The 17,378-nt window shown below is 38.3% G+C and overlaps 1 protein-coding gene across 1 annotated transcript in view; it reads right to left on the bottom strand.

Annotated features, from left to right (window-relative positions):
• DOCK10 (dedicator of cytokinesis 10) overlaps positions 1-17,378 on the bottom strand; it is a 212,025-nt gene that overhangs the window by 29,230 nt on the left and 165,417 nt on the right. The window contains 15 exon segments of the mRNA XM_007467990.1: positions 1,446-1,556; positions 1,974-2,156; positions 2,838-2,975; positions 4,572-4,684; positions 5,958-6,082; positions 8,069-8,170; positions 8,739-8,786; positions 9,010-9,076; positions 9,168-9,282; positions 9,371-9,492; positions 10,192-10,303; positions 11,990-12,106; positions 12,231-12,406; positions 14,202-14,246; positions 16,107-16,203. Coding sequence (XP_007468052.1) covers positions 1,446-1,556; positions 1,974-2,156; positions 2,838-2,975; positions 4,572-4,684; positions 5,958-6,082; positions 8,069-8,170; positions 8,739-8,786; positions 9,010-9,076; positions 9,168-9,282; positions 9,371-9,492; positions 10,192-10,303; positions 11,990-12,106; positions 12,231-12,406; positions 14,202-14,246; positions 16,107-16,203 — 1,671 coding nt within the window.

Raw genomic sequence — 17,378 nt, forward strand, 5'->3', positions numbered from 1 at the left:
CACTGCTGTGGCCTCTCCCGTTGCGGAGCACAGGCTCCGGACGCACACGCCCAGTGGCCATGGCCCACGGGCCCAGCCGCTCCGCGGCACGTGGGATCCTCCCGGACCAGGGCGCGAACCCGCGTCCCCTGCATCGGCAGGCGGACTCCCAACCACTGCGCCACCAGGGAAGCCCCAATATGTATATTCTTTATGGACAAATTCTATGTATTGTGATTGTGGCTGTACACATTTGAAGATGAATTGTAGTAGATTCCATTTTGTCTCCTAGCCTACATTCTCCTAGTAATAGCATCCCGACATCCTCTAGGATCCTCTCTGGCTCTAGTTCACATGATTTGAATGGGTCTACTTCATTCCCAGGCACCAGGGGTGACACATGATATGGGCCTGGCCGATCAATCATATTCTTTTATACTCCAGGTCACAGTGATTGGCTTAGGGATGGGCATATGAAACAAGGTTGGATCAAAGAGACTCAGCCCTGGGACTTTAATTGGCACTATAGAGCAAGGTGCTTTTCCCACCCATAGAATACTACCATTGCCCTCAGAATTTCTGAGAGAGTAAGCTCATGGGGAGAGCCTACCTGTAAACGAAGTAAAGGAGGAAGAAAACTGAACTGAGAGACAAAGAGAGAGGTGAAAATAGAGGCAGTAGGGGAAGGGGATCTGAAAACATTATTTTAATCCCTGGGTTCAGCCATGCCTGACTTTTCATGCCTGAAAAGTTCAGGCTCTATCCCTGAACTTTTCAATATTATAACTGAAGGACAAGTCTCCAGAAAGGTTTTTTTTTTTTTTTTTAAATTAATTTATTTTTGGCTGTGTCGGGTCTTCGTTGCTGTGTGCGGGCTTTCTCTGGTTGCAGTGAGCGGGGGCTGCTCTTCATTGCGGTGCACGGGCTTCTCATTGCGGTGGCTTCTCTTGTTGCAGAGCATGGGCTCTAGGTGCATGGGCTTCAGTAGTTGTGGCTCGTGGGCTCTAGAGTGGATGCTCAGTAGTTGTGGCGCACGGGCTTAGCTGCTCCGCGGCATGTGGGATCTTCCTGGACAAGCGCTCAAACCCATGTCCCCTGCATTGGCAGGCGGATTCCCAACCACTGTGCCATCAGGGAAGCCCCTCCAGAAAGTTTTAAAAGAGATAAAATTTGACCAAGAATGGGATTATGAGAGAAACACTGTATTTCTTGGTATCTGATACTTGTGGTTAGTTTTCTTGTTAAGTATCATTCAACCCCATATCTTGGAAATTCCACTTAACTGAGTATATGCTGAAAGTGTAAGAGCTGATTATCCATTCAAACAAGCGGACTCAATATAAGCACTCAAAGGGTAAATAAACAAAATATAGAATTTGTATTTTTTATGATTTTTGTATCTCGCAAAAAAAATCCAGTTTAGTTTATTCCCAATTCTTTAAAAAAGTCCACAAAACATTTCTTACTTTCATTTGCTTGTCTCCATTAGCAAAATTATTGGTAATTGCAAGGGAATGTTGAAACCGAGAGCCTCCAATCCCAGCATCAGCTATTAACTGGCTTACGGCCTTGATAAGCTGAAAGAGAAAAGGAAAACGAAACCTCAAAAGCAAGTAACTCCGAAATACTAGTTGTAAAGAAATCCATTGAGTTGGATGAATGTATCATTAATTTCTCCCTGTAGGCCCAATGAATGTGCTCAGAATCTGGTGGGATTTGGCATCCTAGAAGCAATCATGGTCCCTGAGTTGTGTATTCTATGATTCTATTCCCTGGCAGAAGAAAGGAAAAGTACAGGTGGAGTTATGGGTTTTGCTGATTTCTGCCCAGCTGCACTCTTTCTATGAATTGGAACTCAGTGTGATGGGCATCTTTAAGGGGGAATCTGATGGAAGAGCTGGGAACTGGTTGCCCTGGAAACAGTAGGCTTTTATCAATGCTGAAACAAATGAGTGGTTTTAACAACAACATTAATGGAAATTGGCAGCACTTACTTGTAAGTGGGACCGGACAATTGACTTTTGCTTGTTAAATTCAAAATTCTTCCTCATAAAAAAGTATAGAAGTGCTGACGCTTCTGTCTGAGTTGACCGTGACCTGTGGTTGCAGCATTTTAGGACTTCATAGCAGAATGATCCACACAAGTCGGCAGGCCCTTGGAAGAACGCTGAAGGAAACTATGGAAACAGAAGTGCTGGTGAAGTGAGCAAATTCCTTCATTTTGCTCTGTTCATTCTCAAATTTTAAAATCCCTTAGAATAAAATCTTTCTTTTTTTCTTAACCTAGACTTTTTCTCCCATTTGCAGGTGGAAGAGGATATAATCTTATTTACTGAAGTATATGTTAGTATTTTTTTTTTTCCTAGAAATAATCATTCTTTATGTTGTAAGTATCCCTTGCATCAGTAACGGATGACTACCCAAAGCAATGGAATGAGAGCCCTGAAATAGTTTCTATTCACCCAACACTGTAAAACCACCAGGGTCCTCAAAGGTGGACTCTCCTGTATCTAATGCAGACCCTTTGACTTGGCAGGAATGGACATCACAGTTGATGGTGTATATTTTACCTAACTCTCTGCCACAAACACTGAGAACCCAAAGAATTGATGGCCAGGTGCTAATTTTACTCCCTTTTGATATCCAGCAGATAGGATGCCAAGGTTGTGAAGTTATTTTGAGACCATGAATCAAATAGTTTAATAAAACCAAATAAATCGTCTAATAAAACCAAATAAATCAAATAGAAGAAAACAAACTTTCTTCCCTCGATACTGAGAGATGTAAGGATTAATATGCGTTTATTGTCAGCAATAAACACCTCACTGAGCTTTTCTTGGAACCTGGAGTACCCTTACCTTGCATACAAATAGCCTCAAAGAGGCAAATACGTGCTTCAGTGCTGTGGCTGATTGGTTGACTTGAAAAAAGAGCATGTAGGTATCAAAGACCCTTTTCATCATTGAATTTTGACATTCAGATTGTTGGAGTTGTCTCTGGAAATTTAACACAGCAGTTATTTAGGATGAGTGAAAGGACACCTTTATTCTTTCAAAAAATATTTACTCTGGTCCTACTATGTGATAGGCACAATTCTGGGTGTGGCAATAAAGTGCTGAATAAGCTCTGTGTTCCCAATGAAACTTACATATAGCAGTGACTGAAAAACGTTACTGAATAAGAAAATAGAGTAGAATAATATATGATGGAAAGTAATTGTTTTGGGGGATAAGATTACTTTATATAGGGTGGTTAAGACCTCCCTAATGGACGAATTGACATGTGAGCTGAAAAAGTCAGCCATGGGCAGATCTGGGAGGATTGTCCAAGGAAGGAAAAACAGTTGGCACCAGGGACTTGAGATGGAATGGAGCTTATGAGTTCAAGCAGAGAAAAACGAAAAAAAGAGAAAAAAGAGCAGAGTAGCCTAAGCATGGTTAGTGGGGCAGGGTCGGGAGAGAGGTAGCAGATGTGGTCACAGACAGGCAGGTCCTCAAAGGCACTGATAGAGCCTGTAAGATGTATGAGATTTGATTGACATTTCCATCGAGCAATAAAGAATTAAAATGTGGATTTTGTTTTTTTGACTGCCATGCTGACATTTTACTTGAAAATAAGACTTTCTTGCTATAATCATTCTGTTTGGTGCAGACTATTCAACCGACCCAACTTTTTCTAATTTAACCCTTAACATTTGAAAGCTCATTAGGTTGAGCTAATGTTTTTAATAACTTCACTGAGGTGTAATTGACATAATTTCTATAGTTCATATTTTATAAAATTTTATATTTTATATTCTATTGTATGTTTCAATACTATTATTTTAAAAAATCCATTCACCTGTTGATGTACTTTTGGGTTGTTTCTAGTGTTTAATTATTAAAAAACAAAGCTGAGTATTGATGTACAAAGCTTTGTGTGAACAAATGTTTTTACTTTTCCTGGGTAAATTCCTAGTATTGGAATGGCTGGTCACATGATAGATTATGTTGAACCTTCATTCCAGCATATTTTTTTTCAAGGTGTTTGTATAATTTTATATTCCCACCATCAGTGAATGAGAGTTCCAGTTTCTCCATATACTTGCCAAAACTTGGTATGGTCAGTCTTTTTAAACTGCAGCCATTCTAATGGTAGGTAGTGGAATCACTTCACCAAAGATATAGAGATGGTAAGTAAGCACACAAAAAGATGCTCAACATTATCACTCTGTTTTCTCTAGCTGTTGTATCTGTTTATCTATTGTATCTAGCTGTGATTTGTCTCTCCCTTTGATACTGAAAAAGTAGAGTCACATTCTCTCTCAGCCCAACTTGCCTGACAGTAAAGCAGGAGAAACAAGGAAGAAAGACTGTCTATTATTGGACAATAAGGAAATATGTCTGTGTGTATATCAATTGAGCATTCGCCAACTTCTGATAAATTCTGAATCTCTTCTTTAACATGTTTTCCACTTACACTTAGGTTGATTTATGTAAGGTTAATACATTTCATTAAATGTCATAAAAACCTTAAAAACATATCCTTGACTTCACATGACTTTTCCACCTTTCATTTTATCATACTACAGAAGAAGTTACAGTCACACTCACCTGGTGGACCTGAGTGAAGAGGGCTAGCAGGTCTAGAATAGTCAGGCAAACCTCTGTAGCAATATTGGCCTCTGTGTCCACGTGGTGCACGATGTCTATTTCATTGGTGTTGCCTACAAAATAAAGTAGAAAATGCATAAATGTCTGAGACAAATCTTTATACCCTATAAAGAACTTTTTTCTATTACAACACAGTCAATGTTTTCTGGTGTTTTGATGAGTAATTTTTTTAAATCAAAGTGCTTTCATTTGTTCAATTTCTTTATCAGCTGAAGCAAAAACAGAGAGAGTTTTTAGTGGGTGCTGTAGACTGAATGTTTGTGTCCCCGCAAATTCATATGTCAAAGCCCTAATCCACAATATGGTGGAGTCTTTGAGAGGTAATTAGGTTATGGGAATGGAGCCCTCATGAATGGGATTAGTGCCCTTATAAAAAGAGACACCAGAGAGATCATCTCTCTCTCTCTGTCATGTGAGGACACAGCAAGAAGTTGGCCATCTGCAAACGTGGTTCTTACCAGACATCAAATCTGCTGGCGTCTTGATCTTGGATCTCTCATCCTCTAAAACTATGAGAAAGAAATGTTTGTTGTTTAAGCTACATAGTCTGTGGTATTGTGTTGTAGCAGCTCGAACTGATTAAGACAGTGTGTGTGCCCTTTTAATTTGTCAGCTATAGCGTTTCCAAAGGACCAGAGTAGTCTGATCTCCATTATTTCTCACTACTTTTCCATTGATTCAGCCATTGGTAGGGTCATATTTCCTCCATAATCAGTCTGGGTCAAGTTTTATGGTCCCAGATTAACAGACCAAACATAGAGTCTCAGTGGATGATCTGCATTAATGGCCTCGTCAGAAAGGGATTAAATGTGTTTATAGGTTAAGGCAAATACCTTCAAACAGCCAGCTGTGGTCACGTGTCCATAATCAAGAACACTTACATGATACAAAAACACTGGATCCCATTTTCTCCTCATTCACACCTGGAATGTGTGCAACCCTGGACTCGAGATGGCACACTTGCTGCTTCTAGGACATGGACAACTTTCTCCTCTTCCCAAAGAGTGGACAATAATCCGGTTGAGAGAGGCCACCCTAACCCCTCACAATGCCAAGTCACTTGGTTCCAGGGGAGCTACAGTGAGCATACTATATTGAGAGTTTCACTTTTCCCCTTTCTCCTCATAAGGACACTACTTTTTTTTCGATGCTTCTGGCTGATTCTCTCCTCCCAGAAATGTTCCTCAGGCTACAGCAAGCCTAAAAACCAGTGGTCTCAGGGGCACAGCAACATTCCCTACATTTCTGAAACATAATGCATTTTATGTCCTGCACACATCTACAGAAAAATAACCATCTTGTTGCTATTATTTCTGGTATACTTACTGGTCATGGTATTGTCTAACATCTGTAGGAGTTTAGGGTTAGAAAGTGCATTTTTGCCTCGAATTATCGGTAAAGTTTGTGATCTGTGCTGCTTCTGTCCTTCATGACTGGAAGTGGTGTGCATCCTGAAAATGGAATGACAGAAATGCTTAAAGTCATAGGGATATGATAACCAAATTTTAACTCAAATTCTCTTGATTGAGTCAAATGTTAAAAAATTTTTGAATAGAGACTTTTTATTAAAAATATTAATTATAGGTGACATAATGAGAGGAACTTTTAAAAGTACGTTTGGACAAATTTTATTTAAGCCAAAAAAGGGTTCAGAATGATAATAGATACTAAAGGATAACAGACAAATAATAGATGCTGAATTAAATTCTGCACAAACATATTCATTATTATTTAATGAAATCATGGGATTCCATGCATGTTCAGGTGGTCACTGGTTGATCAGAAAGGCATAGTGGTAGACATTAAAAAAGTACAATATTATATAGCTCAATTGTATCAATTATTTTTAGGAGGTAAAATGTAAAAAAGTAAAATCTAGTCTAAAACAACCCTTTGTCTCCTACTTCTTTGCATTTGGAAATTCTTACAGGATTTGTCTTTGCATTTGTGTCATGCCCACAGCAGGGCTGACATATGATCCTTCTGGGGGAGAGAGCTGAGGGTGCTTCTGGGCTGCTGCTTTCCCAGAGCAGGGACAATGGCCAGGGCTCTTATTCAATGCCCCTTGGCACTTCTAACTGGGGGAATGAGGAAGTAGGAATATTTCCTCTTCCCGACTTTCATTTAAGCTATCATTTCATTTAAGCTTTCATTTAAGCCATCTGATGGCCAAGGTCATAGAAAATTTCTTTGAGGAAAGCAGGCAATAGGAGATACTGAAGAGTCAAGCCTGAAAAAGAAACAACTTTCTCTTTGTCTTACTTCTCAAGGCTTATTCGATTCTGGCTAAATCAAATGCTCTGGATGGATTGGGACCCTAGAGATCTAACTTTGGCTTTCAGTAGCCAGGAGAGTTTGGGTCATTTCTGTAGCTACAAGGAATGGGTTTGGGGCTGTATGGTTTGGGGCTGTATGGCTTGGACCTTTGGGACTGGATTATTTCCAGGTTTTGAGTCTCCTTCAGTCTGTAACTCCTGGAGGAAAAGCCATGGCTTCTGGGAGGGGAGTCGTGGGAACGACCAGGACCTGTTCAGATGGTTTAGGGAGGAGCCTAAAGTCTAACCCACCAGACGTCTCCAAAACTGCAGTGACCTCAGGTGGGCTGCGACTGTCATTAAAGTAATTGTTTATAGTCCTCTACTCAACTGCCATTTATTTTCTCATAAGGGGGCCATTTCAAGGGGTCCCCATGGATAAACAGGCAAAATTTATTCTATGGTTCATTAGCTATATACTACATTCATATTTCTTTCTAAAGCTCTTTCTAAAATATAGCCATTTTCATATTATACATTATTATGATACTCCTGGGGAGAATAAATCAAACTGGAGAAAATTTTAGCAAAGAATTCTGATTTACTAGACCCAGAGGAGCTTTAAGGCAGGATTTTAGGGCAAATGTTTCCTGTGGGGTAGGTTAATGAAGGGTGACCCTAGGCTTTATATACTATTCTAATGACTAAAAATTCTAAAATGAGCTTACGGGGCCAGCTATGCTTCCTATTGCCTTTGACCCTTTAAAAAACACATTAAGCTCTAAGAATACTGATAAATTACTACAATTACTAAGAGGAAAGGGGAGATATGACCTCACTTTTTACTTTGTCACTAGATTAGCAAACATTACAATAGGCATTTATTGGAATTATGTCTTCTCAGGTTCAATTAAATTAAGATACTCATTGACCCTATACAAGGCATTGTACGCTAGGTGCACATAAATAAGGCATAATCCTTGCTTCTTAGGTTTTCACAAGCTAGTGGGGCAGATAGGGATGTACCGACAAAGTTTCTTCATAGAAACATACAGAGTTACTTGAGATCTGTTTTTGGTTTGAGATATATATATATATACACAGACACACACACACACACACACACACACATGTACACTCACAATATAATTTTAAATATCAAGCAAATGTGACAGTACGTACCATTGTGGCAAGAGGCCAGAAGTCTGGCAGGATGGATTAGATCCTTTGAGAGTTCCATTGTTTTGGGTGGAATGCACGAATTTAAACGCAGCAGCAATTTTTCTGCAAGGAAAACTGAAGTTTTAATACTAGCTCAGTGTTTGTAATTGATATATGAATGAAAAAAAGGCAACTGACAAAGCGATTACTGAACAATGAAATATTCCACACGCTATGAAAAATAAAATCACATTTTCTTCTGGAAATGGGAAATTGCGGGTTTAGGGAAGATGCCAGGGGCACTGCTGTCTCTCATGAGAAAAGGATGACAGCACAGTTTTCCAGATTAATTGTTTTTTTTAGTTTATTGGAAGTATTTTCTTAAATAGGTATCTTTCAAGTTATATTCATATAAAGATGGCTAAATTAGTTGAGAAGTTACATGAAATGTGGTTTCCTCTCAGAAATGTGTTTTGTGCTTTTTCCCTGGACAGCTTTAACTGTTCCTAGATCTACTACAGCTATAGGGTAATCATCAAACTTCTGTGTCTAATGTGAGGTCAACCTTAAAATCCTTATTTGCATTTTAAGATTTCTAACATAAATCTCTAAGTCAAACCTGATCCATTAATAATATGTCATAATTTTTTTCAAAATATCAGACTAACCTTTCGGAATTTAAAATTATTACCTTATTATGTTACGTTTTCCTAGGTATCTGAAATTTTGAAGACAAACACTAGAAAGGAAAAAAATGTCACATTCTAATTATTCACGCCTTTTTAGTTATACAAAGTGTTCATCCAAGTATATTAAAAGAAAAATATTAAGTTTTCTTTAAATAGTTTATGCATTATTACTGATAGATCATTCACCATATGGTACCTAGAATGAAAAATGGTATACTAAAGTATTTGGAAGGTTCTAGAAAAAAGCATTATGTAATCAACTCTGAAACTTACTCCAAGATGCTGAAGAAGTCGGACACCTCTGGACTGGGCGCCCTTTGCCAGTAGGCAATCAGAGTCTCTGAAAGGAAACCCCGAGTAGCATGAGACTCTTTGAAATTCAAACTTTTTTTCTTTTTTTTTTAAATTTAAATTTAAAGAACTCTCTTTACCCTCTGAAATTGTTTTCATAATGTGAAGAAAGCACATAAGAAGACTCCTGGTTTCTGCTTGATCTAACTTGTCAAATCGAAGAGTTGAGCCTATCAAAGACAAGGGTCTTGGGATCTAGGAATGAAGAACCAATTAGGATTGAGTAAGAATAGGAGATTGCTGACTGGTAATATGCTCGGTAAGTTTGGGAGGGAAGCCGTACCTTTTCACAGTTGTCAGTCTTCTCACTGCTCTTCTCATTGGTACTTGGGTTGGAGTCAAGACTTGCTAACGAAGCTCTGGAATCAGCATGGTTTACTGTAGAAATAGCTATTGATGAAAATGCTGTAAACACAAGCCACAGCACACAGAAAGTAATGAGATGCATGGGCACACAACACAAATAGCTAAAATGATGAACTAAAAAGATGCTGATCATTCAGGTGGTAGCAGTATTGTGAAAAGTTGACATAATAGAGTCTGGGATTGGCATGAAAGATATGCAGCTTTTAAAATATTATTATAACAGCCATGCCAGCATTAAGGATTTAGGAAAATGTAGACCATTTTAACTGGAAATAAATCTTTTTCCTTTGATTTCTTAAAAAGCTTTTTAAAGAAGGTTTCTGTTTTAAAATGCATAATAAAAGTTCCTAATGAAGCTTTCAATTTTTGACAGTTTATAAGAAATTAAGATGACATTTCCAAAATAGTTCTTAAAAATAATCGTTGAAGTTGAAGGGCTATTATACTTTAAAAGGCCGTATGCAATGAAACCTTCAAGATTGTCTCCAGAATGAAACAATTTGATAACATCGGAGAAGACTGCTCCTCGATCCAAGTAAAAATGAACACTGAGTAGGAGAGGAAGTTGCTGGATGGCGTGCAAAGAAATATGTAACAAGACTCCTCAGCTATATAAATGCAGTTTACTTTGTCACATAGATTAGGTGTAATGAATTATGGAGTGGGTAAAAAGCACAGTGATATACAACGTAAACACGGATGAGAGTTAAACACAACTGTCTGGAAGGCTTGTAGTACCTGCTATGGAATTTAAAACATCTTTAGAAAATGATGTGTCCACAGAGTTGGCATATTTCATAGCTGACTGGGTGTGGAATCCTCCATTGGTGCTGAGGTCATCTCTAGACCCCTGTATTCAAAGCACAGAAGAAATCAGTGGGAATCATCATATTTCAGCATTGCAAACCCACATATGCCTTCTTCGTTACACTTTCCATTAGAGGATACGCGATTTGATCTTTTACATTTCAGCAAAATCTTCTGCCAAACTAGGCAATGAAAATTAATATAGTTAAACCATACTCTTAGTCACAGTTTAATTTCTTATGTGGTTTAAAAAATTTTTAACAATGTAGTAGAAACTGTCTTTTAGATATAGACTAAATGGCTGGAATGGTTATTGATAAATTCACTGATTTAAAAAAAATTTTTAAGTGAGGTATAGTTGATGTACAATATTATATAAATTACAGGTGTACAATATAGGGATTCACAATTTGTAAAGGTTATACTCTATTTACAGTTATTATAAAATATTGGCTATATTCCCCATGTTGTATAATATATTCTTATAGCTTATTTTATACATAATAGTTTGTACCTCTTAATCCCCTACCCCTTTTGCCCCTCACCCCCCTTCCCTCTCCCCACTGGTAATCACTAGTTTGTTCTATATATCTGTGAGTCTGCTTTTTTTTGTCATATTCACTAGTTTGTTGTATTTTTTAGATTCTACCTATAAGTGATATCATAAATTCATTGATTATATTGTAGATTATATGTCATTATTATCATGGATTATTTTATGTATATTACTATTATTAAAAACTAGATTTGGAGCTTCCCTGGTGGCGCAGTGGTTGAGAGTCCGCCTGCCGATGCAGGGGACACAGGTTCAGGCCCCGGTCCGGGAAGATCCCACATACTGCCGAGCGGCTGGGCCCGTGAGCCATGGCTGCTGAGCCTGCGCGTCCGGAGCCTGTGCTCCACAACGGGAAAGGCCACAACAGTGAGAGGCCCGTGTACCACAAAAAAAAAAAACAAAACCAAAAAACTAGATTTTAGGTACTTATTATACGCCAGTATCTATGATGAATGTTCTCTATTCCACAATTTAATCCTCCTAAGAACCTTGTGATACAGGTATTCTCTTCCATTTTATAAATGAGGAAACAGAGGCTTAAAGAAGTTGGATAACTTATCTAAGGTCACATAGATAGTAACTGATACTGTTGGGATTTGAGCAAGGTCTAAAAATAAAATTCCAAAGACATAGCTCCTAACTCCTAGATGGTAACATCTTGCCTAGTACTGGATTCAGCAGTGCGTCAACTCATCTGGGAGTTGAACACAGTCAAAAGATCTCAAGAGGGTTGTTGTGAAGTCACTAGGCTGGCTCAGTGGAGGAGGGGTGACAAAACAGGCCACTCCTGGGCTGTGACTACAGGTAAGGCACGTGGCTCTACTGACACCAGACGGGCCTAAACATGATGCAGAAAGCTGGTGGGGAAAGGTGTACACTGAGGATGGGCCATGAATGCAACAGAGGAACCTGGTACCAACTGGAGAGAATTGGAAGGTGATGCAGAGAACAGAGGACAATGAAAACAAAATGCTGAAAAGATGGACAAGTGGAAGGCATCAGTGACCAATCTGGAACAAACGACACTATGTACACGTCTCAAAACACCTAGCAAGGAGTGCTGTTTAATCCTTAGTTTGCTCAGAGTTGGGGGAAAATAGTTATCTATGGCAAAAGTATAAAAAAGGCCATTTCTTTATTAAGATAGACACTTGGAATATTCTGCAGACTTACCTGATTCGATGTATTGATGGTAAAAGGATACAGGTCCTTCAGGTAAATCCTTGGCATATTGTCCAGAAGCATGCCATAGAGGGGCATGTATAAACTTGCTATCTGGGCCTGCTTCTCCTAGGTGAAAAAGTAGTCAAAAGGAATGATTCACATAAAAATCAAGACTTGTAGGTTTGATATGCATTTAATGCAGTGAACCATTAAATGGTGTTTAGGGAAGGGAGAGAGGAAGACCACTTACTGGTTCTCTGTATCGATCATCGAATGAATGCTTAGCCATTAGATTTTTTAGGACAGCTAAAGCCAAGTGCCTGATATCTTGATCTTCTTGCAGAGCAAAGCCAACTTCTCGGAGCAGAATTCCGATTAAGAAGTGTTTGCGGCAAAACTCATTCGTGACTGAATATTCAGGCATATCTTTGTGAGGAAGGTAAAGAGATCATGTTATTGAAAATCAACTGATCACTTGATAATCGAGAGAGATTTAGCAAACAACTATCAACCCCTCTCACTACTAGGAGGGATTCAGTAATACAGTCTTGCTACAGAGACGAAAAATGTGAAGAGAGGAATTCAGCAAGTATTCTGTTTATACTAATCCAAATAGTACTCAGTGTCAAATGTCAAATTCCATAAAAGTGGCATGTCTACAGTAGTACCAGAGTTGAAAGGAGAAAAGCTTGTTTTCTGCCTGGAGGAATCAGGAGGTGTGACCGGAGGGAATATGTTGAGATGGACCTTTGAGGGGGCTCAAGGTTGAAGATGCAAAGAGTCCGGGGGGCGGTGGGGGGGCAGTTGGAGGCAGTGGGTGCGGGAGAGGAGGTTGGGAGAAGGGATAGGGTTTCAGTGGCACAGACTTCTGAAAGCACAGTTATGTGGGGAGCACAGGTATGGAGGAGGCCAGTAAGCACGGCAGCCAAAAGAGGAGTGGGGAGAATTAAGACTTAAGAGATATACCGGGACTGGATGATGGACAAAATCAGGTACAAATTCCTAAGCTGGTGTCTAGGTCCCTGAACCATTTGCACGTAATTCTATAGGAAATGTTAAGTGACTGACAGCTTTGAGATCAGTGGCCCAATCGGACCTATGCTTTATTGAGCCATTAATATGATAGGCTATAAATGGGAATTAGACTGTAGGGAGATGTGGGGTGAGGGCTACCATCCAGGAGGCTGGAGGAACAGGGAAGTGGGGATGGTGAGAAGGCATCTGGACCTGGGGTAGCAGGACCCAAGTAGTAGCAGTAAAATCACCAGGACACGTGAGCTGCAGGACGTAAAAGAGCAAAGAGAGAGGAAAACCAAAGGGGGCTGCACCATTTTGAGTCTGAACTATAGAGAAAAGAATGTTAAAATCTCAAGTAATAGTGCATTTATTGAGAATGGTCCAATGTGCTTCCTAAACGTAACTGTTAATAGCAGGACTAGCGTCCAACTATAGAACAGGTATTGTGTGCCAACACTCGGCTAAGCGCTTCGCAAGCGTTATCTCCGTTACTCCTCATAACTACCCGTTAGGAAGAATGAACTATTAGAATACTCCAGGTCATAACTGACCAGGAGCAAATTAAACACACTGATTTTTTTAAAATACTGCTGGAGGCAGAAGTACGGGGAATGTGGAAGTTCAGGAAACTAAGATCAAAGGGCTTAGGTTAAATAAATCTTTCCATGAAATACTGAGTAATAGTGAGGGGCCAGAAAGAGAACAAAGCTTTCCGATTCCCAATCTATGGCTAGAAAAAAAATTGCCAGGACTATTTGAAGTTATAAACTTGTCTGGGGTAAAAATAAACTTATATGATTCTAATAATCTCAAATCCTGAGACAATGGTTTGAACTGGGGTGTGGTTTCTTGATAGAAATATCATATAGTTTCATTGAGCAAGCGTGTTATTACATACGATTGGGAATTTTATTTATGATGCACTCTAAGGAAATTTCAGATGCTTTGGGAAATGAAAAAAATTCCAACTCTGGAGAATAAAGTATGAAAGAATTCAAGTTGGGGAAGCATTTAATTATCTGTGACAAGAGAAAAGCTCAATCAACTTTTTGACTATTTTGATTAGATGATATTAAACATATGGCTATTTATTAGCATCTGGAATTTCCAGTTGGAAATCTGAATTATCTATACTCATCAATATTTTCAAATTATGATGTGGTTATTGATGCTGAGATAGTGTAATTTAAATATCATTATTTACCTGATGCATGCAACTCTTGTGTTGATTCTGAAGGTGTCAAAGGATCTGGATTTAATATAAATAAACAAAAAGTTCAGATATGTACATACTCAGATACGCACTATATTCATTAACTATGTGTAATTTATACTGAAAAATTAAAACACACTGTCCTAAAATATGAGTGAGTCCCTTCAATAAAGCTTTGTTTTTCAAGACAAGTACTTAGGCTGTTTACTTCTTTCCTTAAAAATGAATGCCATGAACAGAATTATTTTAATTCTTAGCCTTCTTCTTGGACACCTTTTTGTTCTATCAGAAATCTGCTTGCTACGAAACATATTTTTATGTTCACTGTTGATAATATCATATCTACACAGAGACTGTCAGGCCTTTATCTGAGCTACTGATAAGTAGTAAACAACCAGAATCCAAATGACAAAAACAGGTTTGATCCTCTTGAGTGTCGTAACCAGCCTGCCTGATGCAGTAATATCTTGGCACTAGTTCATAAACATAAAACAAAACAAAAAGCGAAAGATGTTACAGTCCAAGATAGCTTTTCCACCCTTTATTCTATGAAGGCATTTAGATAAATGTATTTCATAAATTGGAAAAAGAATGGAATAATGTATATAGCTTATATTTAAGATTGACATGACAAAACTTTTATAGGCTTGATAATGTATGTTATTTTCTCTTTCCTTCTAAAATATTAGTGTGAGCTATAATACATATGAAGAGGCTCTTTACCATCTTAGTTTCTGCTTTCCATGAATATCAAAACTGTGCCTTGTGGGCTTCCCTGGTGGCGCAGTGGTTGAGAGTCCGCCTGCCGATGCAGGGGACGCGGGTTCGTGCCCCGGTCCGGGAAGATCCCACATGCCGCGGAGCGGCTGGGCCCGTGAGCCATGGCCGCTGAGCCTGCGCATCCGGAGCCTGTGCTCCGCAACGGGAGAGGCCCGCGTACCGCAAACAAACAATCAAACAAAAAATACCCTGTGCCTTGTAATTTACTCATGCTTAGAAGTATTTAATTAATCAATTTATTTATTTTATTGAGGTATAATTGACATATAACATTATATTCGTTTCTAGTGCACCACATGATTTGATATATGTACACCTTACAAAGCAGAAGTAAAGTATTTTAAGGTCATAAATCATTTAAGTATTTTCTATGTAGCTTGATGTTTGATTAGTTTCTGATGTCTAGATGGGTGATGCTTATTTTCTACCATGATCATGCTGATATGTGTGTGTATATACATATTTTAACAAAAGTAATAAATGAAAATATTGTCTATAGACCATTTATACTATAGTAAGTATAGTAAACAATATGTGAGGCCCCATTTTTACCTGTGCGCCCATCTCTGCCCCTTTCTGACCCAGAGGTATTGAGTATTTACAATGTTGCCCATTTGTCTGCCTTCTTTTCTCCCTTTCAAGGTAACAGTTTTCTTTGTATAAAACTCATTTTGAGGAATTGCATTTTAATGTACACACATTGATAATCTTAAATGAATTTATACTCACAAAGTATAACTTTTCCTCCCTGTAATTTTATGTCTCTCAAAATCAAAGGAAAGTTGTCTTTTGGAGCCAGTATGTTGAAAGACAGTATGGGTCTAGATTAAAATTTTTTGATTTATAAGCATCAATTTTATGGTTTTCTTGGCCTTCTTGTTAATGAAAAAGGAAACATAGACAAAAAACTGAGAAATACAGAGCTGTATTCTTCACCACATGCCATCAACTTCTGCATTTTAACCTGATTACCTGGATCTAATCCCATGTGACAACTTCAGACAAAACCAACATTGAAGAAACAGGAAAACAACAACAAACAAACAAAGGCAAAACAAACAAAAAAATATATTTGTTCCCATTGTAGGAACAGACAAAAATTCTGGGAATTATTACCTGGAATGTTTGCTGATCTTATCGGGAGACACAAAGGAATAAAGTGTTCATGCTGACATACTTCTTGGAGGAAATCAAATTTATACTGGCATAAGGTCTGAAAAAGAGGCAAAAAGAAGACTATTATTCATGCACTAAGAAAGCTAATGGAAAATCTGCACTTGAATCATATATCTAAAAAGGAGGTGGAGTTACTTTTGTGTGACCACGGGCTCATTGTTAGATTTAAAGGATTTTGTCCCCTCTGAAGTGGTAAATGTAGTCAGGCCCCCTGTTTTTGGAGATTGGACAAGGCCTGCTCAGAAAATGATCCCAACTGCAACCTATATTGAGTTTCTATGAGATACAATCTTACTCAGACCTATTTTTTGCTTCTTTTGGCATGTATGTAACATGTTTATTCTGGGAAAAATAGGTCCTCACCACATGTACAGAGGTCTTCAACTACACTCAGCTCAAAGAACATATCACTCCAATCAACTCCTAAGATCCAGTGCTAAGGAAGACAGTGGTGCAGATAATCTAAAGTTAGAGTGAATCTCTCTCCATCTGCCATTTATTTTTGGAGTACATTATCTAATTCCACCTCTTCCCTGCCCTAGCAAACAGGTCTGTCATTTCAATAATGTTTTGAGTAGGACTGACATAAACGAAGTGCAGACATGGTCTAAGACAACTTAGCACAATCACATAAATAGGAACAATTAGCATGTTCATAACCAGTCTATTTTCATTGTCATGCAAACTAAGTAATCAATTTTTAAGACTCAGATTGTGTTCACTGTATTCACTAATATCAGCTAACAAAATAAAATATATTCCATTTGCTCAGATATTTTAGAATCATATTTTGTGGCAACTTTAGTCAATAATTTAAAATACTGCCATCTCAAACAAGGGTAGTATCTGGCGTAATCCTTTGCACATCCAAGTGAAACGAAGCATAATTAAATTACATGGTAGTCATTCTTCACTGAGTATGTTCTGTTTGGTTTTTGATAAAATATATAGTTTAAGTTCACTGGAATTATACCTAAAATGATATTCTGAAAATGTCATGCATAACTGGAGCACTAATGAAGGATATTCTTCCAAAAAATATTTACAGAGAGAACTGGATTCTCAAAATCAAATGACATATAACCACGTAACTCTCCTAGCCTAAAGTAAATCTCCACTGCCAAAAAATAATGTTCAGGCTCCTAAGCATAACATGAAAGGCTCCAAGAAGATCATTATTTATTTTTGGCTTTTCTATATTCGTTACTCTTT

The sequence above is a fragment of the Lipotes vexillifer genome, unplaced genomic scaffold (assembly GCF_000442215.2).
Source record: "Lipotes vexillifer unplaced genomic scaffold, Lipotes_vexillifer_v1.1 scaffold907, whole genome shotgun sequence".
In the NCBI taxonomy this organism is placed as follows: Eukaryota; Metazoa; Chordata; class Mammalia; order Artiodactyla; family Lipotidae; genus Lipotes; species Lipotes vexillifer.